At 42.2% G+C, this 27,887-nt stretch overlaps 3 protein-coding genes and 1 pseudogene across 7 annotated transcripts in view; all 4 read left to right on the forward strand.

Moving 5' to 3' along the window:
* Positions 1-27,887, forward strand: part of LOC140915797 (protocadherin alpha-C2) — a 362,081-nt gene that overhangs the window by 86,822 nt on the left and 247,372 nt on the right. The gene's annotated exons all lie outside the window — the stretch shown is intronic.
* LOC144930796 (protocadherin alpha-13 pseudogene) lies at positions 6,002-8,508 on the forward strand (annotated as a pseudogene).
* Positions 13,273-15,851, forward strand: LOC144930785 (protocadherin alpha-8-like). Its single transcript, XM_078854037.1, has one exon. It carries the CDS (start codon positions 13,423-13,425, stop codon positions 15,820-15,822), a length of 2,400 nt encoding a protein of 799 aa, XP_078710163.1. The 5' UTR covers positions 13,273-13,422; the 3' UTR covers positions 15,823-15,851.
* LOC144930816 (protocadherin alpha-8-like) lies at positions 25,108-27,703 on the forward strand. Its single transcript, XM_078854174.1, has one exon. It carries the CDS (start codon positions 25,260-25,262, stop codon positions 27,084-27,086), a length of 1,827 nt encoding a protein of 608 aa, XP_078710300.1. The 5' UTR covers positions 25,108-25,259; the 3' UTR covers positions 27,087-27,703.

A 27,887-nucleotide genomic window follows, 5' to 3' on the forward strand; every position in this document is an offset into this window, starting at 1 on the left:
CTAAAATGATAACTAGCTTGCTTTTACAGGTGTTTATGTGTTGTATTTTGGCTTATTTTTCTCACTTATGTAAAAATGTAACTACTAGTTCCAATAAAGAGAATTATAATTAAGTTCCACTATAAAACCCCAGCCATATCAATTAATCATTGACATCCGAAGTAAATTGGTGGTATTGCTCCATTGAATTAATATAATTTTTATTCACTTTTAGCATCCTAGTTTAGTGTAACTGATTTGTTTTCTATGATTGATTTGTGATTTGTAGCATTTAATACCATGTATGTAGTGGACACTGTAATGTACTTTGTACATGTATAACATCATACATGAATATTATATCCTCATACAGTTTTGTCCTCCAGTCATTTGCTCTTCTACCTCCCTTTAGCCCTGAACCTCAAAGGCATAGGATGTGGTATTTAACAGACTGGAGCCAGCGATAGTGTTATCAGCAAATGTTACCTCATATTATAATACAATAAAGCAGCCTTTTGTTTTGTTTTTAAAATTTGATCTGTGATCATGTGAATTTAAGAGTCTTTTTCATGCAACCACTTGAATAATTTTATGAGATTTCATCCAACAGTGCTATAATTGTTACTTTAGAGTAGAAAGAATCCGAGATTACCATTGACTATTATAAACTAGGGCTGTTGATTAGCTGCAGTTAACTCATGTGATAAACTCAAAAAAATTAATCGTGATTAAAAAAATTAATCACAGTTAATCACACTGTTAAACAATAGAATACCAATTGATATGTATTAAATATTTCTGGATGTTTTTCTACATTTTGAAATATATTTATTTTTATTACAACACAGAATACAAAGTGTACAGTGCTTTATATTATTCACTTTATATTATTATTTTTATTACAAATATTTGCAATATTATGTTTGTTTTTACTGTGAAAATATTTGTAATAAAAAATAAATATAAAATGAGCACTGTACACTTTGTATTATAATAAACAAATAATAAACAAAAGAAATAATATTTTTCAATTCACCTCATACAAGTACTGCAGTGCAATCTCTTTATTGTGAAAATATAATTTACAAATGTAGATTTTTTTGTTACATAATTGCACTCAAAAAGAAAACAATGTAAAATTTTAGAGCCTACAAGTCCACTTAGTCCTAATTCTTGTTCAGCCAAGTTTGTTTACATTTATGGAAGATACTGCTGCCTGCTTCTTATTTACAATGTCACCTGAAAGTGAGAACAGGCATTCGCATAGCACTTTTGTAGCTGGTTTTGCAAGGTATTTACTTGCCAGATATGCTAAACATTTGTATGCCCCTTCATGCTTTGGCCACCATTCCAGAGGACATGCTTCCATGCTGATGACGCTCATTAAAAAAATAATGGGTTAATTAAATTTGTGACTGAACTCCTTGTGGGAGAATTGTATGTCTGCTGTTCTGTTTTACCCACATTCTGCCATATATTTCATGTTATAGCAGTCTTGGATGATGACTCAGTTTTAAGAACACTTTCACAGCAGATTTGACAATATGCAAAGAAGGTACCAGTTTGAGATTTCTAAAAATAGCTACAGCACTCAACCCAAGGTTTCAGAATCTGAAGTGCCTTCCAAAATCTGATCAGGACTGTGTGTGGAGCAATCTTTCAGAAGTCTTAAAAGAGCAACACTCTGATACAGAAACTACAGAACCCAACCACCAAAAAAAAAAAAAAAAAAAAAGGAAAGAAAGAAAGAAAGAAAGAAAGAAAGAAAGAAAGAAAGAAAGAAAGAAAGAAAATCAATCTTCTTCTGGTGGCATCTGACTCAGATGATGCAAATGAACATAGGTCAGTCTGCTCTGCTTTGGATTGTTATCTAGAAAAACCAGACATCAGCATGGAAGCATGTCCTCTGGAATGGTGGTTGAAGCATGAAGGGACATATGAATCTTTAGTGCATCTGGCAGGTAAATATCTTGCAACGCTGGCTACAACAGTGAATGCCATGTGAATGCCTGTTCTCACTTTCAGGTGACATTGTAACAAGAAACAGACAGCATTATCTCCTGCAAATTGTAACCAAACTTGTTTGTCTCAGGGATTAGCTGAAGTAGTATTGAGTGGACTTGTAGGCTCTAAAGTTTTCCATTGTTTTATTTTTGAATGCAGTTATTTTTTGTACATAATTCTACATTTGTATATTCAACTTTCATGATAAAGAGATTTCACTATAGTACTTGTATTAGATGAATTGAAAAATACTATTTCCTTTGTTTTTACTGTGAAAATATTTGTAATAAAAATAAATATAAAGTGAGCACTGTACACTTCGTGTTCTGTGTTGTAATAGAAATCAACATATTTGAAAATGTAGAAAACATTCAAAAATATTTAAATAAACGGTATTCTATTATTAAGTGTGCGATTAATCGCAATTAATTTTTTTAATCGCTTGACAGCCCTATTATAAACTAAAGAATTTATTGGCCAACATCCTGTATATCTTATAACATATTTTGAGAAATACCGTTGACAAGTCATAGGGAAGAGCCTGGTGTGGACTATGCTGGCCCTACTGAGATATGAAACGAGAAAGAATGAGTGGAAGAGGAAATCCGACTATGAATGATCTGCGCACAAAATGTAGCATATCTTGTAGTTTTTGACTTCCTTACCTTTTTTGTATTTTGATTTAGTAAGTATGTTTGAGGCTATTTTGATTAAATAATGCAACGAGCACCCCAGATGGATTGACACATAATTGTGACCGTCCAGTGAAATGTTCCATGTGAGCATCCATATGAGGTCACCTGAAGAGCACTGGTTAGAAGAGAAGCAGCTATAGGGTGGAAATAAATCTTTTTCCCCTGTACGTTGCCTATAAAGCCTTTTAATTTCCATAGTGGTTTACTGAAGAAAAAATAAAAGAGGACCCTTCCGGATCTGACAGACTTCAAGTGCTTTATGGGAAAAATGTGAATACCCAAACATTTTGGAAATGAAAAGTATCTGTTTCATTCAGTTGTCCTATGAAACCCGAACTGGTGATGATTTATTCTTCCGTACCTGTTAAGAATATGGTCCATCAATTACTTTTATAGCACTTGTTAGGGCATCTGAGAGAGAACCTAAAATTCTAGAAATTGAGAAACATTTTAGATGTAATAGGTCCTCATCCAAAATCTGAAGGCGAGAAATGCACCAGCAAACATGGAATGCACTTCTCATGAATGCGACTGGAGACCCTGGAAATTAGGAGCCAACAATACGTTGATGACTGATAAACCTGCATTCGAAGTTACAGTGCCATCAGTTAGTTATTGCAACACTTCAGCAAGATAGAAAGTGAGACAATATGCAATTGGCTCAAACGAATTCAAAGTAAAACAGAGGTGATACCGCTAGGGCGAGGAGACCAGGCATAATCGTCCTCTTTGCTTCCCAGTCAAAGTCTGTATCCTCAGATCATCAAGGAGGTGCACAGCTGAGGATCATTCTGGACTAATCTCTTGTATTAGGCACTAAAATACCAGCATTTGCAAGAAACACTTTCCCTCATCGTTGGCAAGTTAAGACTGTGTGACCTTTACTTTCAAAGGCAGACCTAGTCATGATGATTTTTATGCCATTATCACCTATAGCTGGTGATAGGGCCGCAGGTAGCAATCTGTACTTCCCGGGTATCTTATTTTTAAAAGCGAAGAGCGTGGACAATGAGGTTAGGGATTGTCATGAGAAGTCATTGGTGGGGAGGTTGAGAGAAGTGGGAAAAGAAAGGGGCCGCCTTACATGTGTTCCGGGTCTTCAAGAGTTACCATGGCATCAGAGAAAGATGTAAACCACCACAATGCACAAACCTGTGCAATACAAGGTCATACTGAGATTCCTCCCTCTATATCAATCACGTTTTTGAAGTATAAAGACTGATAGCCCTTGTCTTTTTATCCTAGCTAGTATTTCATACTATTAAGATCTCTACTATTTCATACTATCTCTGATCTCTAAATAATTATCGAGATTAATTACAGAAATAAAAAAGAATTTATGCCAATTTAAGGTAATAGGAGAATACGAAATTAATATCTATCTATTGTTTCTCTCTACACAGTCAACACCAGAGTACGATCGCATATGTATTTAAGCAATTTAGAAAAGGCAGGTAATTTACTGGAGAGTACAGTAAATATAATAAAGAATACTTCGACTGCAGCTGAATTAGACTGGTGCCCGTTTCTAAGAAAAAATGGTATTTTGGATTTAATATTTCCTGAGTTTTTAAAGTTTAGTGAAGGAACAAAACGTGTATGGCTAGATTTTTGGGGCTGTTTGGTGATATTTTGGATTTATTCTGTTAAATACCTAGATAAACCATCATTTAGCGAATTCAGTGATGTAGCGGTCTCAGGATATTAGAGAGGGGGTGAGTGAGGTAATATATTTTATTGGACCAACTTCTGTTGGTGAGATAGACAAGCTTTCTAGCTTACACTGAGCTCTTCTTAAAGTCAAATGAAGCTTGTCTCTCTCACCAGCATAAATTGGCCCAATTAAAGATAGCATCTCACTCACCTTGTCTCACCAACCTTGTTCATCACTTAGCTGTCAGATTAAAAAAAAAACAACAACCTCAGAAGAACTGGTACACTTTTTAATGAACCAAAGCAACTTCCTGAGAATTTGTCATTAGTTCTACTGGGTGATAATGGATGAGAAAGAGTCTATCGACCTTTCTGATCATACTGAGTTTGGGAACATGAATTAATGTAGAAATACGTCTTAGAAACGAGGACAGTGATGCAAGGGAATTCAGCGCGGCATGTTCTTGGGATTATTTGCTTGAAAATATTTATGCAGGAAAACCACAGATATGATACACCAATATTGGTGTCTATGCAGAATAAATTATGTAACTTTTTACTAAGGGAGGCAGTGAGCTAAGAGAGAAAACGTTTTCAAAATCCACGAAACTCTTTCATTTTAGTGTACCCCACTAGATGCTTCCCCGGATTTAAAATCCAAATCGCAATTTACTTAGCTGTGAAAAAATAATGAACATGCGGCTCTGGAGACTGGTTAGTAAATATCATGGTCAGATGACTCAATTTCTGACGAAGTCCCGTGCACCTTCTTCCTCCCAGTTTCAATGAAGTTCATGGAAGTTTTACTTGAATAGCACGAGAGAGATGTAGCCCTTTTTCAGCGCTCAGGTGTTAATTTTGCTCACACAGTGCAGATCTAACTTCTATAGGGTAACCTCCAATTCAGCAAGGTACTTAAGCACATGCCTAATTTTACACAAATGAATTCATCCATTAAGGTCAACAGGACATCTCACTTGGTGCACACGTGCCTTGCTGAGCATAGGACAAACCCCGCCGTTCACCCGTCTCCCTAACAGAGGCAAACACTCTAATTTACTTCATCTTGGGCAAAACCAACCAACGAATTAGCCAAAAAAGAGAGCGACAGAGAGAAAACCAATACATGCAAATGTCTACAATTGTGCAGTTTGCACTCCACAAAATAAGTAAAAAAATCTTATTAGTAACGGGAAAAAATTCTCAGGTGTGAAAGAATGGTGAGTAAAACACAAAAGTTCTGGGAGCGCAGTGAAAGTTTTGCACATATCGAATGACATGCCACAAAAATACGTCAACAACATATATACATGCTATAGGATAGTATATTTGTCTTTACACTAAAATTTCTAACATTCATTAAAAAGATGGAGGCTAGTATACCTGGGCTAGAAACATACTTTAGTTAATCATGAAGATAACTATTCCAACACAACAAAACAATCCCCAGTTTCATGAGGGAGTTCAATTTTTCAGTGAGAACGGCAACATTTGGAAATACTAGAAATTTCAGAATAATTCTGAAACACATAAAAAAAATCCCTGACGGTTAGAAAGCTACAACCACATTCACGCACATGGTGTCGCTGTTCACTAAAGAAATGTAACAAATTAAAATTGAACTCCTGCCTCCAACAACGGAAAATTACAGTCATTCAGAGCCTGGGGTCTGGGCTGAAATCTGTAGACGGATATTACGGGTTTTTTTCTCATCTACTTTAATATCTACGAAAGGAGATAATTTATAAAAAGGCAAACCGAGTCCGCGATGGCACTTCTCCGGCGAGACGCCCTGGTAACCGGGCAGCTGCTGCGGCTGGTTCTGCTACACACGGCCTGGGAGGTGGGCAGCGGCCAGGTCAGTTATTCCCTGCCGGAGGAATCCAAACACGGCACCTTTGTGGGCCGCCTGGCCCAGGACCTGGGGCTGGAGGTGTCGGAGCTGGTGTCTCGAATGTTCCGGATGGTCTCCAAAGGCAGGGGAGACTATTTTGAGGTAAATTTGCAGAGCGGCGTTTTGTTTGTTAAGTCGCCAGTAGACAGGGAAGAGGTGTGCGGCCAGAGCCCCCTGTGCGCCATTGACCTGGAGGTGATAGTGGACAAACCCCTGAGGATATTTCACGTGGAAGTGGAGATACAGGATATAAATGACAATGCTCCTGCTTTTCCCGCACCTGAAAAAAATCTATTTATTTTAGAATCCAGACTCCCAGACTCGCGTTTCCCACTAGAGGGCGCGTCTGACGCAGATATTGGTATAAATTCTCTGCTAACCTATAAACTCAGCCCAAATGAATATTTCAGTATAGATGTGAAGAAAAATAACGAGCAAAGAAAATCGTTAGTCCTTCTGTTAAAAGAACATCTGGATAGAGAGGAAACCTCCGTGCATCATTTATTACTCACTGCCACTGATGGGGGCAAACCGGAGCTCACGGGCACAGTTCAGCTGGTGATCACTGTGCTGGATGCCAATGATAACGCGCCTGTGTTTAATCAGTCCGTCTATGAAGTGCGTTTGTTAGAAAATGCGTCTAATGGGACATTAATCATTAAACTCAATGCAACCGATTTAGATGAGGGAATTAATAAAGACATTTCATATTCATTTACTAATTCTTTTAATCCTAATTTAAGAAATATGTTTAGTTTAGATCCAAACACTGGTGAAGTAAGATTTAAAGGAGAATTAGACTTCGAAAATATCAGGTTATATGAAATTCAAATCGAAGCCACTGATAAAAGTACTTTCCCCTTGACTGGACATTGCACCCTCGTGGTGGAAGTGTTAGACGTGAACGATAACGCCCCTGAGCTGGCCCTGACTTCCCTTTCCCTGCCGGTGCCGGAGGACGCTCCCCCGGGGACAGTGGTGGCTCTTATTAGCGTCTCCGACCGGGACTCGGGAGACAACGGCAAAGTCACCTGCTCCATCCCCCCGGACCTGCCCTTTCAGCTCGTCTCCACCTTTAAGAATTATCACTCGCTGGTGCTGGCGGAGGCCGTGGATCGGGAGCGAGTGTCTGAATATAAGATCCTGGTGACAGCCAGAGACGAAGGGGCCCCGTCTCTCTCGGCCAGCAGCAGCATTTTGGTGCCGATCGCGGATGTGAACGATAACGCCCCTGCTTTCCCTCAGCCCGTGTACACGGTGTTTGTGAAGGAAAACAACCGTCCCGGGGCCCATCTCTTGAGCGTGTCGGCGTCGGACCCGGACGTGCGGGAAAACGCCTTTGTGAGCTACTCGGTGGTGGAGCGCAGTGTGGGAGAGCAGCAGCCCGTGTCGAGCTACATCTCGGTGCACTCGGAGAGCGGGCACATCTATGGGCTGCAGCCCTTTGACTACGAGGAGCTGCAAGTGCTGCAGTTCCAGGTGAGCGCGAGGGACGCCGGGTTCCCCTCCTTGTGCGGGAACGTGACTGTGCAGCTCTTCGTCCTGGATGAAAATGACAACGCGCCGGCAGTGTCCCCGCCTGGCTCCGGCCGCGGCTCGCCAGGGCCCGAGCTGGTTCCGCTGTCGGCCGGCGCAGGGCACGTGGTGGGCAAGGTCCGAGCGGTGGATGCGGATTCCGGTTACAACGCGTGGCTTCGCTACGAAGTGCAGGAGGCCGGGGCTGCGGGGCCTTTCCGGGTGGGTGTGTACAGCGGGGAGATCAGCACCACGCGGGCCTTGGAGGAGGCGGACGGCCCCAGCCAGAGACTCGTGATCCTGGTGAAGGACCATGGGGAGCCGGCGCTGTCAGCGACAGCCACGGTCAGCCTGTCCCTGGTGGAGAGTCCGCAGGCTGTGAAATGGGACTCGAGGCAAAGGGTCGGGAGCGAAGGGCCCTTGGTCGACATGAACGTGTCTTTAACGATCGCAATTTGCTCGTTGTCCGGGCTATTTGTGTTGGTGATTGTCGTGTACGTTGGCCTGAGATGCCACCGGGGTCCGGAAGTGATGTGCGGTCCTGGGAAAGCCACCGTGGTGTGCTCGAGCGAGGTGGGGAGTTGGTCCTATTCCCAGCGCCAGAGCCGGAACCTGTGTGTCGGGGAAGGCACCGCCAAGAATGACCTCATGGTTTTCAGCCCCAACTTTCCTAACTCTGCAGAGAACGGAGAAAAAGAGAAACAGCAGGAGATGACGCCTAATCTCTGTGGAACGGTTAGTGACGATGTCCTTTTTGGTTTTGTCTGAGATTTTCTAAGCGTTTTCTAATTTGGGAGAAAATGTAAGGCTGTTTGAAAGTTTCTAAAAATTTTACGAATTCTTGTCAAAGTCTTCCAGACGTTGCTGACCCAGAGAGGAGAAATGGCTCAGGGGAGTGTTATTCTGTGTGAATAGTGAATCCCCGCCCCCCGATTTAATTTGAATTAATGTAAAAACCCGGAATGGCTATGAAAATGGTCCTCTCTATATTTTACATGGAGACCCCAGACGCGATTTTCTGTATTCGGCGCTCATCTCTTTCAAATGTACTTTCCAAACTGAAAGGCAGAATACTCCACATCACGATTGCTCATCTTCTGTAAACTCTCATTGATTTATATTGAACCAATTTTCCACAATTTACACCAACGTCACTCTTCTCTTATTTTGCCCTTCTCAGTGATAAAACATTGAGTCGGTGTCAGCAATTTTCAGTGCCTAGTCAATACATTCTACGCAGCAATGATGACTATTTTATAACTTATTCTTTTTCGGTGAAAAGAAAAGGAGTACTTGTGGCACCTTAGAGACTAACCAATTTATTTGAGCATAAGCTTTCGTGCTCAAATAAATTGGTTAATCTCTAAGGTGCCACAAGTACTCCTTTTCTTTTTGCGAATACAGACTAACACGGCTGTTACTCTGAAACCTGTCTTTTTCGGTGATGACCCTTCCTGTGCCTCGTGTCTTTTAGCCTCTAGTCGATTTCTAAAAAATTAGCAAACATATGTATAAATAAATGAAACAACAATTCTGCGGTGAATTCCCTTTGGGGATTTCAAAATAATTAAGTATCTCAGCGCATCTGTGATATTTCTTTTCCCATTTGAAGATGGGGAACTCAGACACAGAAACACGCAATGATTCGCAGAAGATAACACAGAAAGAGAAATCAGATTTCTTAGCATGTGTCTTTAACCTCAAGAGCACCTTTCTTCTCTTTGGTTCCTTTATGGTAGCTATGCTGTCCTACTGGAGTTTTATCACTTTTCTCTTTTACCTATTAGATGGTGTATTTTCCTTACAATGAAGTACTGGAATACCATCCGGGAAACAGTGTTTTTTGTTATATTTGTTTCTTAATTATAGTTCCAGAGTCCTTTATTACACTTAAATCACTTGAGGTTTCAGTGGAGCATGGTGAACAAAATCATTTAATAATATTACCCTATATTCAAGGTGTATTTCTGTAATAACTCCTCTTGATCACAGGAAAAAAAGTACTCAAATAGATTAGTATTATCTGTTGGCACTTTCAAGCTGGTCACTAGAATCATAGGGACTCTACTTATAGGTCTTAGATGTTTGATTAATAACAGATAATGCCCCTCCCCCAGTTATCTCCCAACTGTATTGTTCTATCAGGCGTGATACAGATTATCATTCCCTAGAATATTCAGCTATTCTCCCATGGTAATGAACAGTAACTAATCTTATGAAGAGGAGCATGTACTTTTTAAAGAATAGGTATCACCGTTATTTACGCCAATGGAATGCTTTTTTGAAATTTATTTCAGAGTGATTAAAGACAGCAGATTGTTTTTATTACCTATTTCCACTGACTGTACATCCATATACCTGAGCCATTTCAGCTGTTGTTTTCCTGATTTTACTTCTTGTCTGATATTGGGTCAGGGAAAATGATCTGTCTTTGGTGATATCTTTGGTCATAGTTCTTTAGAAATTTTATGGGTATGTGCTCGTAAGAATAATTAATGTTGGCTTAACTCCCGTCCCCAGCAAAATATAGGACCATTTTTCTAACAAATTTTACAGAATTGAAAGTTGGATAAAATATAAATTAAATTAAAATAGAGTAAGATCACAGGAACATTGGCATTGCCAGACTGGATCAGACCAAAGGGCCATTTAGTCCAGTATCCTGTCTCTGACAGTAGCAAGTAGCAGATGCTTCAGAGGAAGATATAAGAACCCCACAACAGGCACATGTGGGATACTCTGCCCCACCTTTAGGTATCATTCCGATCTCTAATAATTAGAGATTGGCTTAAACCCTGAAGCAAATGGTTTAATAGCCCTCCCAGAAACGTTGTGGCATTTTTTTATGATAACTGGCTATTCTTGATATCCATATAAATATCCAACCTCTTTATGAATCTCGTTAAATTCTTGGTCTCAAGGACTTTCTATGGCGACAAGGTTCCCCAATCTAATTACACTTCGTGTGAAAAAATATTTCCTTGTAACAGGTTTTGAATTTCCTACCTCTTAATTTAATTTAATATCCCCTTGTTCTTGTGTTATGAGACAGAGAGAACAGAGGGTCCTTTTCTAGACTATTTCTTATTTTATATCATCTTCTTTCTAAGGTAAACAATCCCAACCTTTTAAATCTCTCTTAACATAAGACCTTTTCCAGGCCCTTGACCGTTCTCCTCACCCTTTCTGAACGTCTTTCAGTTGTGCAATATATTGTTTTGCGATCAGGTGGCTAGTGCTACACACAGTATCCAAATGAGGTCACACTATAGATTTATGTAAAGGCTTATAATATTTTCCATATTATTCTCTGTCCCATTCTTGGTGCATCCTAACAACTTGTTGACTTTTTGACGGCAGCTGAACATTGAGCAGAGGTTTTTATTAAGCTGTCTACAGTAGCACCCAAGTCCCTGTCGTGGGTTGATACATTTAGAACTTTATAAGGTGTAGATGTAGTTTATTTCCCCCCTCCAATATGCTTTTCTTTGCATTTGTTGACATTACATTTCATTTGCCATCTTGTTGTCCATTCACCTAGCTTGTTGGGGTCTCTCTGAAGTTCCTCGCCATTTGCTTTGCTCCCGACTAACGTACATAAGTTTGTGTCATCTACAGATTTTGATACCTGAATTTATATCATTCCCTTCCAGGTAATTAAATATTAAACAACACAAAACCTAGTTCAAAACCTTTAGGAACCGCTGTTAACTTTTGCCATGATGCAACCTGACCACTTAATTCTACCTCTACTTTCTGTCTAGCTGGCAGTTTTTGATCCAAGACAATACTTTGCCTCTCACCTCAAGACTACTTAACTTCTTTAGTTGCCTGCATACAAATTTGTCAGTTTTGTAAGTCTAAATAAATTGTGTCAGATGGTTATTTTTATTTACTATTTTATTGACATATTCAAAGAATTCTAAAAGATTAATATGATTCGATATTCCATTGCAGACTCCATGCTGGTTAGACCCTGTCATGATTAGATCTATGTTGTTGCCTGCCCTCCCAGGCAAGCAGATATTGGAAGGCAATAGCTTGCATATGAGACCATCAAGGTCATAAAATGTGTATATATATAAAATAGTCTTCAAATGCGGGTTTCGTCTTATAAGAGGAAACATACGGCTCTCCAGTCTTTTTCCACTGTGAAGAGAAACTAACAGGCTACTAGATGTTTCCTGCTTGAGAGAATACAGGGCCAGCGGCCCAAACTTAACTGCCTACAAGAGATGGCAGATGACTCAAGGTTTTTCCAGTTGTGGAAAACCGTGTTGTTGTTCTTTAGTGTTTATGTAAGTAGTTGACATGTTTCTGCCTTCTGGCTATGGCATGGAGCCTTCTTTATTCTTGTTGGTCAATGATTTCCCTCTGGCAATGGATGAAGAGCAAGCGTCCATGTGGATTATTTTAGCTGAGTATATCAACTGTCTTTGATATCGTTGAGAGTGAGGTTTCGTGGAACCTGGCAGGGTTGGATGGATTTGCTCTTGATTATTTACCTTTCTCGGTGAGAGGTCTCAGAAGGTATATGTTTTCTGATTTCTCATATGACTAAGGGGTAGCTCATGTGGGTTATTGTAGCGTTCTAGTCTTTTCTCCCACCTGTTTAACTTTTAGATGAAGGCGTTACAGGAAATAATTAAACATCTTGAGCTTTGATTCCTTGGGAAAAATCAGGAAACTTCAACGAATGCAAAATATGTTTAACTTGATAGTTAAGAGACGCTTCTGGCAGAGAGCCTACTACACTCCCTGCACCATTGACTGTAGTAGTGTACAGCTCCCGAATACAACTGAAGAGATTGGTTCTAACCTTCAAATCTCAAATGGCCCCTGAGTACCTCAGGGATTGTCTGGCCCCTTCTCCTGATACGATGCCACCTCAGTTGAGATCAGCCGAGGCTCTTGAACCAACAATTTCCTGGTTTCAGTAGGAGACCTATCAGGTCATGAATATATAAACTTCACATATGAAGACATCTGTTCATAGTTGAGATATCTGGGAATTATTTTCCACTTCCAGCAAAGTTTACTACATTTTATATTTCAACATTTTGCCATTATAAAAAAGAGGGGACATGGTTGTTAATAGCAACCATTATCAGGTAATTATGAGTATGTGTTTCTTTGCGAATAAGGGCGGGGTGACCGTCATATATTTATGGTGTCAATGGTAATTTTAAAAAGGAATTCATCTGTTTCAGATTTGAATATAGAGACAATATATACCAAATTTACAAAATATTCAAGGTAAATAAAAATAGGACAAAATAGAAGGCGTTTATTTCAATAGCAGGCTAATGATAAAAAGAACTAGTGGAACATAGCAAGTGGTATAGTTAATGAGTCAGTAAAATATAAGAAACATTTCTGAATCAAGAAAAATAGTTATTGAGATTTAAAAAAATTGAAAGGCATGATTTGCAATTGTACTTACACATTTAGTCACAAGGTGTCGCTGTCGCCTAAAGAGACATTTCAGAAAGAAACCAACACAGAGCTCCTCCCCCAGAAGCCCTGAAAATCCTGCCCCTCAGCGCGTCAGGCGGGCTCCCGGACGTGTCGGGCCTGGATTAAATTAAACTGCTTTCAAAGGGCATCTTCCTTATTCACTGGACTCTGCGGTTCCTTCAGTTAAATCGCTGATTCATAAACCGACACCGCCCAGTGTCCGCGATGGCTGTTCTCCGGCGAGACTCCCTGGGAACCGGGCAGCTGCTGCGGCTGGTTCTGCTACACACGGCCTGGGAGGTGGGCAGCGGCCAGGTCCGTTATTCTCTGCCGGAGGAATCCAAACACGGCACCTTTGTGGGCCGCCTGGCCCAGGACCTGGGGCTGGAGGTGTCGGAGCTGGTGCCTCGGATGTTCCGGATGGTCTCCAAAGGCAGGGGAGACTATTTTGAGGTAAATTTGCAGAGCGGCGTTTTGTTTGTTAAGTCGCCAGTAGACAGGGAAGAGGTGTGCGGCCAGAGCCCCCTGTGCGCCATTGACCTGGAGGTGATAGTGGACAAACCCCTGAGGATATTTCACGTGGAAGTGGAGATACAGGATATAAATGACAATGCTCCTGTGTTCCCTGTAAATGAAAAGTATCTCAGTATTGCAGAATCGAGACTGCCAGACTCACGTTTCCCACTAGAGGGCGCGTTTGACGCAGATATTGGCACAAACTCTCTGCTAACCTATAAACTGAGCTCAAGTGAACATTTCACATTCAATGTTAAATCAAACGATGACAACAAGAAATCCTTAGTGCTGGTGCTAAAGAAATCTCTGGATAGAGAGGAGACTCCTGAGCATAATTTATTACTCACGGCCACAGATGGGGGCAAACCGGAGCTGAGGGGCACAATTCAGCTGGTGATCACTGTGCTGGATGCCAATGACAACGCGCCTGTATTTAATCAGTCTGTTTACAAGATTCGATTGTTCGAAAATGCAGCTAATGGGACATTAGTCATCAAACTCAACGCCACCGATTTGGATGAAGGAAGTAATAAAGAGGTTTCATATACTTTTAGCAGTTTCGTTCCTCCCACTGGAGGAGATATGTTTAGTTTAGATCTAAATACAGGAGAGGTCAGAGTCAAAAGCCGTTTGGATTTCGAAGAAATTAATGTATATGACATTCAAGTTGAGGCAAAAGATAAAGGTAATCCTCCTTTGTCAGGACACTGCAATATTGAGTTAGAGGTTTTGGACGTGAACGATAACACCCCTGAGCTGGCCGTGACTTCTCTTTCCCTGCCGGTGCCGGAGGACGCTCCCCCGGGGACAGTGGTGGCTCTTATTAGCGTCTCCGACCGGGACTCGGGAGACAACGGCAAAGTCACCTGCTCCATCCCCCCGGACCTGCCCTTTCAGCTCGTCTCCACCTTTAAGAATTATCACTCGCTGGTGCTGGCGGAGGCCGTGGATCGGGAGCGAGTGTCTGAATATAAGATCCTGGTGACAGCCAGAGACGAAGGGGCCCCGTCTCTCTCGGCCAGCAGCAGCATTTTGGTGCCGATCGCGGATGTGAACGATAACGCCCCTGCTTTCCCTCAGCCCGTGTACACGGTGTTTGTGAAGGAAAACAACCGTCCCGGGGCCCATCTCTTGAGCGTGTCGGCGTCGGACCCGGACGTGCGGGAAAACGCCTTTGTGAGCTACTCGGTGGTGGAGCGCAGTGTGGGAGAGCAGCAGCCCGTGTCGAGCTACATCTCGGTGCACTCGGAGAGCGGGCACATCTATGGGCTGCAGCCCTTTGACTACGAGGAGCTGCAAGTGCTGCAGTTCCAGGTGAGCGCGAGGGACGCCGGGTTCCCCTCCTTGTGCGGGAACGTGACTGTGCAGCTCTTCGTCCTGGATGAAAATGACAACGCGCCGGCAGTGTCCCCGCCTGGCTCCAGCCGCGGCTCGCCAGGGCCCGAGCTGGTTCCGCTGTCGGCCGGCGCAGGGCACGTGGTGGGCAAGGTCCGAGCGGTGGATGCGGATTCCGGCTACAACGCGTGGCTTCGCTACGAAGTGCAGGAGGCCGGGGCTGCGGGGCCTTTCCGGGTGGGTGTGTACAGCGGGGAGATCAGCACCACGCGGGCCTTGGAGGAGGCGGACGGCCCCAGCCAGAGACTCGTGATCCTGGTGAAGGACCATGGGGAGCCGGCGCTGTCAGCGACAGCCACGGTCAGCCTGTCCCTGGTGGAGAGTCCGCAGGCTGTGAAATGGGACTCGAGGCAAAGGGTCGGGAGCGAAGGGCCCTTGGTTGACCTGAACGTGTCTTTAATGATCGCGATTTGCTCGTTGTCCGGGCTATTTGTGTTGGTGATTATCGTGTACGTTGGCCTGAGATGCCATCCGGGTCCGGAAGTGATGTGCGGTCCTGGGAAAGCCACCGTGGTGTGCTCGAGCGAGTTGGGGAGTTGGTCCTATTCGCAGCGCCAGAGCCGGAACCTGTGTGTCGGGGAAGGCACCGCCAAGAATGACCTGATGGTTTTCAGCCCCAACGTCCCTCACTTTGCCGAGAACCGGGAGATGGAGAAACAGCTAGTGATGGCGTCCAATGTCTGTGGAACGGTTAGTGATATCCTCTTGTTTTAGAAGGATTACAACTTCCTTTTATAACAGATATTTACAGCCATTTTAATAATTAATTGTCTCATTTGACGCTTTGTAAAATAGTAACAATAGTAATAATTTGATATGAATCGTCTGGTTTTTATCGGTTTCTTCCACTACTATTAAAAGTGTTGATTGCAAACACAGAAATAATAGAATTGGGATAGAATTATTTTCTATGCATTAAAATCTTATGTTACAATAATATTGTTTTCGATGTAGTTTTAGTTATTTTATAGAGTAAGTATTAGGGGTTGCACTTTGAGGGTCGTCCAAAATAACTTTATTTGCTTGGGCAATTATTGTAGAAATTGCTAGTTTATCTTTCAATTCTCATTAGTTATGACCATTGATAGCCCTACTCTTTACTTAAAGAAATAAAACTTTTCACTTAGATAGCGAAATCTATCTGAAGATGCCGAACTACTTTAGAAAAATGTTAATTAAGGTTCTGTGATGAAGCCTGCCAAAAGCCCTGTGAGTTAGATACGACTGTCCCCATTTGTAGGTGAGATATTCTTATAGAGAAGCGAAGTAAGTTGCCCATGGTCATACCAGAAGTGTGTGACTGAGGAGGGGATAGAAACCCGACCTCCTACTTCCCACCCTTCCCTCCTTAATCACAAGGGTGTCTGTCCGACTCTCTTTAAAATCGGAGAAAAAAACTTACCTTGTCTCCACTGTGAAAAGAATGGGCACAAGATCATTGTGTCTTTGGGTCTCTTCTTGAAACTGGATTATTTTATTTGTCCATTATTTTAATCTTCATATGGGAGTATAATTCATTTTTCCCCATAATGCAGCATGGAAATGGGCTTACAAGACTTGGAAATAATTATTATTCTTAATTATTATTGTTCTTCCTTGAGCCCTAAAATGGTCTGTTATACATTGTAACTAAAATAGTAGTTCACTGAAGCTCTGCCAGACACAGAAATATCTAATTAAACACTCCTTTTAAAACTTAATTTTAAAATTAGAAGTCTTTGCTGAGAAGAAATATCAATAAATTTTTTGTATTAAGAATGAAGTGTTATTCATACTAAATACTGGTTTGTAATAACTACCCTTCACTCAAGAAAGACTCAAGAACTACTCTTCACTCAAGGTGCCTTCCTTCATATATGATGAATGATTTTATATTATTTTAAATATATTGCCCTATTAATAGTAAAACAGACTGCCATCCCTTTGGAAGCAAAAATGTTAATCTACTCCCTCCTAGTGACAGAAACTAACTTTATGGAGAGGAGGGAGCAGCTTGTCAAAAGTAGGTGTAAACATTGTGTACTGCCATGGAATCTTTTACTTGGATTTTATTTCACTCTTGAACATCGATTTGTATGAGAATTGTTATTAATCATAACTTAATTGTAGGAAAGTATATTATTACCTTTACCTTATTTTCTCTGATACTGCAAAAGTTGCTTGCAGATGCTAGTTTCCAAGTTTTAACTTTGTTTTCCAATATTGGATTATAGAATATAAGAAAAATTAAAATTGTAGTATTTCTCAGAAAATTCCCTTAAATTATAGATTTCCTGGTCCCCTTTTCTAACAAAAGACTGTGGACAATAAAAATGTTATTTAAAACAGGTGTAAAATTTAGTAATTTTTATATTCAAGTTGACAGAATTGCAAATTGGAAAAGAAAGAAAATAAATATAAAATAATAAGGAAGAAAATGTTTTTAGACATTTTCCAGATTTGGTCACATGATAAGATAGGTCCCATTCCCCCCTTAAACAGTAAGGATGCCAGACAGGATGGGAATTGTCTCTATCTGACAACAACATGAAAATGGAATATGGGCATGCTGAAGAGGACACAGATAGCCCTTTCCACTTCCCATGCTAAAGAGGGGAGCTATTAGTCTCTCCAGGTGTTTCCTGCTTGAGATAGGAACTGTCAGCTATGCATACTTTCCTCTCAATAGGAGGAGATAGGAGTTGGCCCTGGCTTTTTCCACTTGATGGAGCCATTTTGCTGTAATGTATTACTTAGGCATATAAAGGGCATATCCCTGTATTACTTGTGTGTCCAAAACTTCCAGTGATTTTAACTGAGAGAGACAAGGTGGGTGGGGTAGTATCTTGAGCTCCGTGAAGGTCTTCTTCAGGTCTGTGGAGGTCTGTGGAGCTCAGTCCAACAAAAGGTTTGTCTCTCATATCCTCGGAGCAGCACCACTACAACAACCCTGCAGACAATGATTTCAATGGGAGCTGTAGACATACTAGGACTGAAGTTCAATGCACTAAGATTTCACAACATAACCCTCCGCCCCACATCAGCATGATAATAAAAGTGATCTCTAGTGACATCATCAGTGAAAACAGTGCCCTCAGGTGAAAACAGTTTCTTCAGTTGTGCAGAATGTGCCAATGGCCTACTAGATGATCTAATAACTTGTCCTGGAGTCGGACTATGGTTAATTGCTCTCATATCCCTTGATTGCTCTCTTATCTTGATTCTTCATCACAGGTCACCTTGGTATAGAGATGGCTTGTGACACTTAGATATCACAGTGATACCTTTTTTAGAAACAGTACTATAGACAGATAGAAGAAGAGATAGATCAGAAAGGTAAATGGCTAGAGTGAAGGCAGCAGAAATAGCAATCTCAGCTGGACAAACTATGATAAACAGTTTAAATCTTACTCTATGATGGTGTGGGAAATAAGACAGGCCTTCTTCACTTGTATCAGAGCATCCTCAGTGTTCTGATCAGTGGAAGTGCTCTGGGAGGAGAACAGCCTGGTAAGTTCAGGCTAGCTTCATAGATATTATCAAGTGCTTTCAGACTAAGCTTGGCTTTTGTATGAGCAGAACCATTGGAGACAAGGTTGAGGGTGCAGCAATGGGTGGTTTCTTTTTGTGTGTGTTTTCTTTCTGTTCATTCATTCATTCATTCATTCATTCTTTTGTTCTTTCATTCTTTCTTTCTCATCTGGTGTCACTTATTCAGGTTCTAGATGTACTCAGAGAGCATTGGGTTACTCATCTGTGAACGGGGTCCTTGTTACTCTTAGTTGATGGAGGATGGGTTTCATTGTTGGTGGGTATTTTCATTATTGGTGGGTATTGGTGGGTATTTTATTTTACCTTAGGAAAGGTAGGATGCCAGCTTCTTCTAGAAAGCAATTGTTAGGCTTCTGGTCAGGATGCCATTGCTTGATGACGATAATCACATTTATTATTTGCCTTCACTAATTGCCCTTTTACTGGTACATGGTGTCTGGAGTGGTTCATGACCAACCTCAGGGGAGACTTTAAAAAGCAGGGCAGACACCCCAAACTGGTTGTGTATTCTATCATTATATTTCAGCAACCCAATAACATTCATTTTTACTTGAGGTGCATTATTAATATTTTACACTAAATGTAATGCTTAACAGCTAAAATAGATGCTTACAATTTTTATGAGAGGGTGTTTCATCCCCTGATGTTGCTAGTTATTCCCCATCACCTTGTACATGTTGGTTTAATTAAAAGATCTTTATTATGTACTATCATTCTGACCTTATCTTTTAGAAGGTCTTAGTGGGTCACAACTGAGGATGCCAAACTCAGGACAAACTGCTGAGAAATAGGGCAGATACACCCCAAGACTGGTGGCTAATCCCCCATAGGATATACCAAACCAGCAACAAAAGTAAACTTCTTTTTACCACACTGGCTAACAAGAAGTCATAAAAGCAGTTTCCTTAGGCATTCCAGTCCTTGTATTACCACTGAAAATACAAGACTTAGAGATGACAGGTTCTTTAAAACCAATCTCTTCAAATAAAAGGTTATTCTGATCCCAAAGGACCAGCCACACACCCAGGTCAATATATAACTTAGATCTTACCCAAAAATCATGCTGATACCAATCATTTAGTATCTAAAATCTAAAGGTTTATTCATAAAAAGAAAGAAAGAAAGGTCAGAGTTAAAACTGGTTAAAGGAATCAAATACATACAGCAATTGCAAAGTTCTGGGTTCAGGCTTGTAGCAGTGAAGGAATAAATTGCTGGTTTAAGACACGTCTCTGGTTGCTTCCAAATCATTGGAAGGTCCTCAGTCCATTGGTTAGAATGCTCCCATTAGTATCATCCAGAGGCTGGAGCAGGATAGATGCAAAATTGAGGGGTTCCTAGGGCCATTTATATCCTCTGCCATGTGGAGGGGAACACATTGATTTAAACAAAAACCTCAGCACAGGTAGTGGAGAATCACAGGTGACCAGATAGTGTTTGGAGTCACATGGGCAAGATACATGTTCATGCCCAATTTCGCTCAGTCATTGCAGGAAGCCATTACCTATATTCCAGGCAGCAGGTTCACAGGACAGTCCACTCAGCATAGATGGGCATCTCCCATGGTCCATTGTGAATTAAGTGTCTTTTTCATGGGCCACTGATTTTGAATAGTCCCTCCAAGATGTGCTGGCTAACTACTTTGTGGGTGTTACCCAGGAGCAAACATTTGAAATCCAGGTATACAGCCAATATTTATAACTTCAAATACAAAAATGATACATGCCTACCAATAGCATAATCATAACCAGCAAATCATAACCTTTTCATGGACACCGCACTTGACAACCTTTGTACAAGATTTGTTGCAAATATATAACAGAGGTTGTAACAATGATCTATATGGTCAAATTTTAATCAGGTAACATCACAAGGAGTCAGTGTGTTTCTGTTGTTCTTAGGGAATGTTTTTGTACCATTCTTGATATCGGGATTTTTCTGGTACCACTTGATTTCGGGATGTGTTTGCATGAGTACTCTGTGCCTAGCACTTTTTAGGAATGTGTATTTCTGCTATATAAGTCCTATTCTTGCCTGATTCTGTGAGCGGGTCCGGCCTCTTGCTCACAGCTTGTCTTTATATCAGTCTGTATAACAGTCTTTATATCAGCAAAACTTTGATTACTACTTTATATCAGTAAAGCTTTGATTACTACTTTAGCCTAGGCCTCAGGCCTCATACCAGTCCTCTGATACAAGATTGTATGTCTCAGGCTCTCTTCCTACTACATAGTCTAAATACAAAACATGTCCTTACAAGTCTAACATCTATCTTGAATAGTACTCAGGTACAGGAGAAATGGTCTGGTTTCCAGCTATGAATTTGTCAGTGCTCAGCTGATGCCTACAGCCTTAGCAAGAGCTGGCACCTGGTCTATCATCATCACACATGGAATACTTCTGGGGGAATTCTGTGCCACTGTGAACGCACAGAATTCATGTGTCCTGCAGAATTTTTTTCTCTGCAGAAAATGCATTCTGGCCGAGGAGTGCTGCCATTCCATCTTTCACACACCAGAGGCCGCTGTGGTGCCATGACAGCTAGCAGCATGAATGCAGCTGGCTGTTCTGGTGCCATAGCGGACTCTGGTGGACAAAAGGTAGAACTGCAGTTCTTCTGGAGCAGAATATATTTTCTGTGGGGAAAAAAATTCTGTACGTGCACAGTGGCACAGCATTTTCCCAGGAGCAGAAGTTCATCATAGCACCCTGCCTGCGGAGCCAAGTTAGGACAGACAGATTGGGCACACAGGACTGCTGGGGTATGAGTATCACAGACTGGGATTCAGAATAGCTAGTGGGAGAGGGACAGAGTGGAGTGTGGGCTCAGGAGCTAGTGGTGTGACAGCATTGATCCAGGGGTTGAATGGGAATGGGGGTGCAAGGCTACATGGGAACAGGGACGGGGGGCTGCAGGGACACATGGGGATGGGGGAGCAGGCTGCAGAGACCCACGAGGGTGTAGGGACAGTGGCAAATGTGCCTGAGTGAATGGGAGAGACTTAGTATCAGCCAGCGTCTGCATGGGGGAAGCTCACCAACTCCCTAACAATCCCGCCTCTTCCTCCCCGCCAAAACCATATTCCATATTTTTCCGACCTACACCCAACAACCCTCCAGGCTCCTTCCCTCTTCCTCAGCTTCTCTGTTACCCCTAACTCCTCCAAGCCTTTACACTGCTTCTGACAGGTGCAGGAGATACAGTTCTGTATTGTAATTTAAATGAATTACTTAAAGTTCTGTATTAATATGCATAGTAAGGAATCTATTTGTCAAAAAGAAATTACCAGAATCTTTTTTTGTCTGTATTGTTACAGACATTCTTGCTGACAGATATTTTGAAATGAATTACCAAAATATTTGAAATTGGCATGATTATATTGTGTTATTTTGACAAATAAAATATGCAGAATTTTAAAGTATTGTGCACAGAATTTTTAATGTTTTGGCACAGAATTCTCCTAGGAGTAATGGAAATACTTTTTCACTCAGTGTGTTATTAGACTGTGAGACTTGTTGCTACAGGATGTTGCTGAGGCCAAGAATTTAGCAAGACACAAAGATGGATTGGACTTCAAGGCAGATAACAAAAATAAACAGAATAATAATAGTTAATGTTAAAAAGTTTTTGAAGGCATATAAAATCTCCTGCTTCAGGGTTTAAGACAATTTCTAAGGTTGGGGATTAAGATGATAAATTTATGGAGGACAAGTTATCCCATCTCTTCCTATTGTCTGGTTTCTTTCACTTTTCTCTGAAGCATTTGTTATTGGCCCTGTCAGAGACAGGATACTAGACAGGTCTGATCCAGAATTACATTTTTTATGTTCCTGTGATCCAGATTTTCTTGACCCCCCCAATAATAGCTTTAGACTTGGGTATGGTAAAGATACTGTATTGATCTTGTATATCAGTCCTCTCCAGCAATGGATAAAGATCAAGTGTCCATGTTGATTATTTTAGACAATTCTATCAGCTGCCTTTGAAAGTCTTGACAATAAGATAATTGACATGGCTGTTGACACTGGCCAGGTTGGAGAGAGAGTTGGATTTGGTTGACTTAATTCCTTTTTCTGTGGAAGGATTTTGCATTGGGTGGTTTCTTATCAGCCCAAGGGAACTCATGTGGATTATTACTTGTATCCCTCCTTTTCAATGTGTACACGAAGCTGTTAGGGAACATAGTGAGGCAGTTTCACCTGTGTGTGTCTTCAGATGGTTTAGTTGCTAGGTGTTCTAATGCTTGGGTAACATTCAGATTATTCTGGTTGGATGGGAGAAATAATTGGAAGAAATGGCAGAAGTAGTGTCCTTTTTCTAAGATTAGAGTGTTGGATCATTTTTTGTTTCTGTGATTCATAGATTTTAGTTTCTATAGAATGGTTTAGTCCACAGTTTCTGTGGAATCTTCAGGTGCTTCTAGAAATCTAGATAGCAGTGGCTCAGAGTGGGTTTTGCCATTTATCCTTGGCCAGGAAGTTGCACCCTTTTATTTTGGATGTGGTCTTCATCACAATAATCCATGCTTTTGTTGTTTCCATATTGGATTCCTGCAATTCTTTCTACATTGGGTAACATCTGAAATACACAGAAATATCAGTTATTGCAGAAAATGGATGCCTGCTTGATGGTGCTTCTCACAGAGTGTGTATTATACTCATTCTGCATAAATTGTATTAGTTTGCACTTTGCAGCTTAAGTCTGTGTGCAATTTAGGTTGTTGAATGTAGCCTATTCAGGTCTAAATATTTTGTTTCTTATGTATCTCAGGGACTGCCTCTCTCCTTGTACAATCAGAAGTGAAGTCAGATTGCCTGTCTGCTCCACTGAGATCAGCTGAGGTATCTGAGCTAATAGGATCCTAATTAAAATGGGGAGGGGACTGGAAGCCAGATATTTTTCACTGACTGACAGTTGAATGTAGTTTTGGTCATTGGAAGGGTCGCTGAGTTGTTTACTCACAAGACTGGGTCTCACTGAGAAAAATATACCAATGGTTGTAGCTGCCTGCTGTGTCCTGCATAATATCTGTGAAGCCAAGGGGGGAAAGATTCCACCAGGTGGAGAGCAGAGATAGCTGTCTACTGAATTTGAACAGCCAGAGACAAAGGCTATTAGAAGAGCTCAACATAGAGCTATATGGCTCAGGGATGCTTTAACAATGAGCCAGAATAGTGTGTATTGTTGTAGTGTGCTCTACCTGGCACTGCTCTTTTGTGGCGTGGTAGGAATTGTGTGGTGATTGCTGTACATGTAGGAACATAACATTGTTGATGCACCTATTAATTTAGTTTGTGACTGATCCTCTGAGTTTTATGACACTATATAGGAACAGGTAATTGGTTGCTCTCAGAACTGCTCAGCACTCGCAGGCATGTTGCGAAGTAATAAAGGAGAATAATGTTCCAAATAATATAATTTTATTCTGTAACAAAATCAGTGAAAAACTCTGTGCAAATTTAAAACAAATACTTTAAAAACATGATAAAACAATAAATTCAGAGAACAGCACTTTTGAAAGGGCAAGAACATTTGTGTCCACTTTAGTTACACATACACCAACTGTGGCTTTCACGGATCAGTGTATGTGAAGCTCTGATTGTCTTTAATGTCCCCCAGGATGGAGTGGTAGGGGTAGAGTTGCAGCGAGTGGTGTCCTGTGGAATGTTCAGGGGATGTAGGAAGGTGCTGTCATGGAGTTCTCCATGGACTGCACAGGGAGGCGAGCCTGGGATTATTGAATGTATAGGTCCCCAGGAGACTGCAGCATCTGTGTTTGCTGCTGGAGAAGACCCATTATGTCCTGATACATCTCCCTCTCCTTTTCCTGCACCTTTCTCCCCTCCACTCTTTCCTTCCTACCTTTCTTATAGTTTTAATCAGTGAGGAACGGACAGTGTTGTCCTGGTATCTAGCTTGTAAATATAAAGTCAACTCTCATAGTTAATATCTCACAGAACTATGATGCTGGTTAAGGATGGGAGTGAATTTCTGACATCTCCATTTACTAACAAATATTTCCTCCATGATAAATATGTGAGATTATGGTACCAGTAGAGGACCTGTTGGAGTGAAATTGGCAGAAGAAATATTCTTTTTAAAATTGTTGTTTCAAAATTAAGTTTAACAGTTGATTTACTTATGTATCTGACTGGGAGGTAAGAAAATGTAAATATTATTATATGAATATAAAAATTTACACAGTAAACAATCAGTTGTTAGTCATTCCCAAAACAATGAAAATCTATCTCACTGCCCAATGCATTGATGTAAAATAAGTAAAAATAGTGTAAAGAAATTTTGTTAGCAGAGTAGTGAAAGATGAAAGGAAGTCCTGATTAAGGTAAAAGATATATGGGGAAAAATCTTCACTGTTGTGTTTACACATTCTGTCACAAGGTGTCGCTGATGTCTAAAGAGACTTTTCAACAGGAAAGAAACACACAGCTCCTCCCACAGAAGACTGGAAAACCCTGCCTATCGCGTCAGGAGGGCTCCCGGATGTGAGAGGAGTGGATTAAATAAACTGTTTTCAAAGGTCTCTCACCCCGCCATTCACTGGACTCTGCCGTTCGCTCAGTTAAAAAACTGATTTCTAAACCCGCGCCCCGCGTCCGCGATGGCTCTTCTCTGGCGAGACTCCCTGGGAACCGGGCAGCTGCTGCGGCTGGTTCTGCTACACACGGCCTGGGAGGTGGGCAGCGGCCAGGTCCGTTATTCTCTGCCGGAGGAATCCAAACACGGCACCTTTGTGGGCCGCCTGGCCCAGGACCTGGGGCTGGAGGTGTCGGAGCTGTTGCCTCGGATGTTCCGGATGGTCTCCAAAGGCAGGGGAGACTATTTTGAGGTAAATTTGCAGAGCGGCGTTTTGTTTGTTAAGTCGCGAATAGACAGGGAAGAGGTGTGCGGCCAGAGCCCCCTGTGCGCCATTGACTTGGAGGTGATAGTGGACAAACCCCTGAGGATATTTCACGTGGAAGTGGAGATACAGGATATAAATGACAATGCTCCTGTGTTCCCTGTAAATGAACAAAACCTGAGTATAGCAGAATCACTGACGGTTCCAGGTTCGCGTTTCCCACTAGAGGGCGCGTCTGACGCAGATATTGGTATAAACTCGCTGCTAACCTATAAACTCAGCCCAAGCGAAAATTTCATTGTAGAGGAGAAAACGAAGGAGAAAAGTAAATCTTTGGTCCTTGTGTTAAAGAAACCTCTTGATAGAGAGGACATCCCCGCGCATCATTTATTGCTCACCGCTATTGATGGGGGCAAGCCGGAGCTCACCGGCACAGTTCAGCTAGTGATCATTGTGCTGGATGCCAATGACAACGCGCCCATATTTAATCAATCCGTTTATCAAATCAAATTATTGGAAAATGCAGCTAACGGGACTTTAGTCATAAAACTCAACGCCACTGACATGGATGAGGGCATTAATAAGAATATTTCCTATTCGTTTACCAGTCATATTCCTCAAAACATAAGAAAAGTTTTCAGGATAGAACAAAATACTGGAGAAATCAGGGTTAAAGGAAATATAGATTTTGAAGATATTAATCTGTTTGAAATTCAAGTTGAGGCAAAGGATAAAGGGAATCCCCCGTTAGGGGGACACTGTAAAGTTATGATAGACATTTTAGACGTGAACGATAACGCCCCTGAGCTGGCCCTGACTTCCATTTTCCTGCCGGTGCCGGAGGACGCTCCCTTGGGGACAGTGGTGGCTCTTATTAGCGTCTCCGACCGGGACTCGGGAGACAACGGCAAAGTCACCTGCTCCATCCCCCCGGACCTGCCCTTTCAGCTCGTCTCCACCTTTAAGAATTATCACTCGCTGGTGCTGGCGGAAGCCGTGGATCGGGAGCGAGTGTCTGAATATAAGATCCTGGTGACAGCCAGAGACGAAGGGGCCCCGTCTCTCTCGGCCAGCAGCAGCATTTTGGTGCCAATCGCGGATGTGAACGATAACGCCCCTGCTTTCCCTCAGCCCGTGTACACGGTGTTTGTGAAGGAAAACAACCGTCCCGGGGCCCATCTCTTGAGCGTGTCGGCGTCGGACCCGGACCTGCGGGAAAACGCGTTTGTGAGCTACTCGGTGGTGGAGCGCAGTGTGGGAGAGCAGCAGCCCGTGTCGAGCTACATCTCGGTGCACTCGGAGAGCGGGCACATCTATGGGCTGCAGCCCTTTGACTACGAGGAGCTGCAAGTGCTGCAGTTCCAGGTGAGCGCAAGGGACGCCGGGTTCCCCTCCTTGTGCGGGAACGTGACTGTGCAGCTCTTCGTCCTGGATGAAAATGACAACGCGCCGGCAGTGTCCCCGCCTGGCTCCGGCCGCGGCTCGCCAGGGCCCGAGCTGGTTCCGCTGTCGGCCGGCGCAGGGCACGTGGTGGGCAAGGTCCGAGCGGTGGATGCGGATTCCGGCTACAACGCGTGGCTTCGCTAAGAAGTGCAGGAGGCCGGGGCTGCGGGGCCTTTCCGGGTGGGTGTGTACAGCGGGGAGATCAGCACCACGCGGGCCTTGGAGGAGGCGGACGGCCCCAGCCAGAGACTCGTGATCCTGGTGAAGGACCATGGGGAGCCGGCGCTGTCAGCGACAGCCACGGTCAGCCTGTCCCTGGTGGAGAGTCCGCAGGCTGTGAAATGGGACTCGAGGCAAAGGGTCGGGAGCGAAGGGCCCTTAGTTGACCTGAACATGTCTTTAATGATCGCCATTTGCTCGTTGTCCGGGCTGTTTGTGCTGGTGATTGTCGTGTATGTTGGCCTGAGATGCCATCCGGGTCCGGAAGTGATGTGCGGTCCTGGGAAAGCCACCGTGGTGTTCTCGAGCGAAGTGGGGAGTTGGTCCTATTCGCAGCGCCAGAGCCGTAACCTGTGTGTCGGGGAAGGCACCGCCAAGAATGACCTGATGGTTTTCAGCCCCAACTTTCCTAACTTTGCAGAGAACGGGGAGAAGGAGACGCCCAAACTATGTGGCACGGTTGGTTAAATAATATTTCCCTCCACAATGCATTGTTTCCTGTGTCTCACTGAAGTTTATTGTTAAGTAGTTCGTAGTGATTCCCTAATGGATTTATATATTTTTTAAAAATGCACGTTTGAATGACGAATAATTAATCTTTTTAGCGATCCAGCTTTCTGTGTGTTGTTTTTGGGTGGTTACTTCGGATACAGTTTTTGAAACATAAGTGGTTTTTAGTAGCATTCGAATGAAATTTGAGATATGTCAGTTTGAATGGATACAAGC

Source organism: Lepidochelys kempii, chromosome 8 (genome assembly GCF_965140285.1).
Source record: "Lepidochelys kempii isolate rLepKem1 chromosome 8, rLepKem1.hap1, whole genome shotgun sequence".
Taxonomy (NCBI): Eukaryota; Metazoa; Chordata; order Testudines; family Cheloniidae; genus Lepidochelys; species Lepidochelys kempii.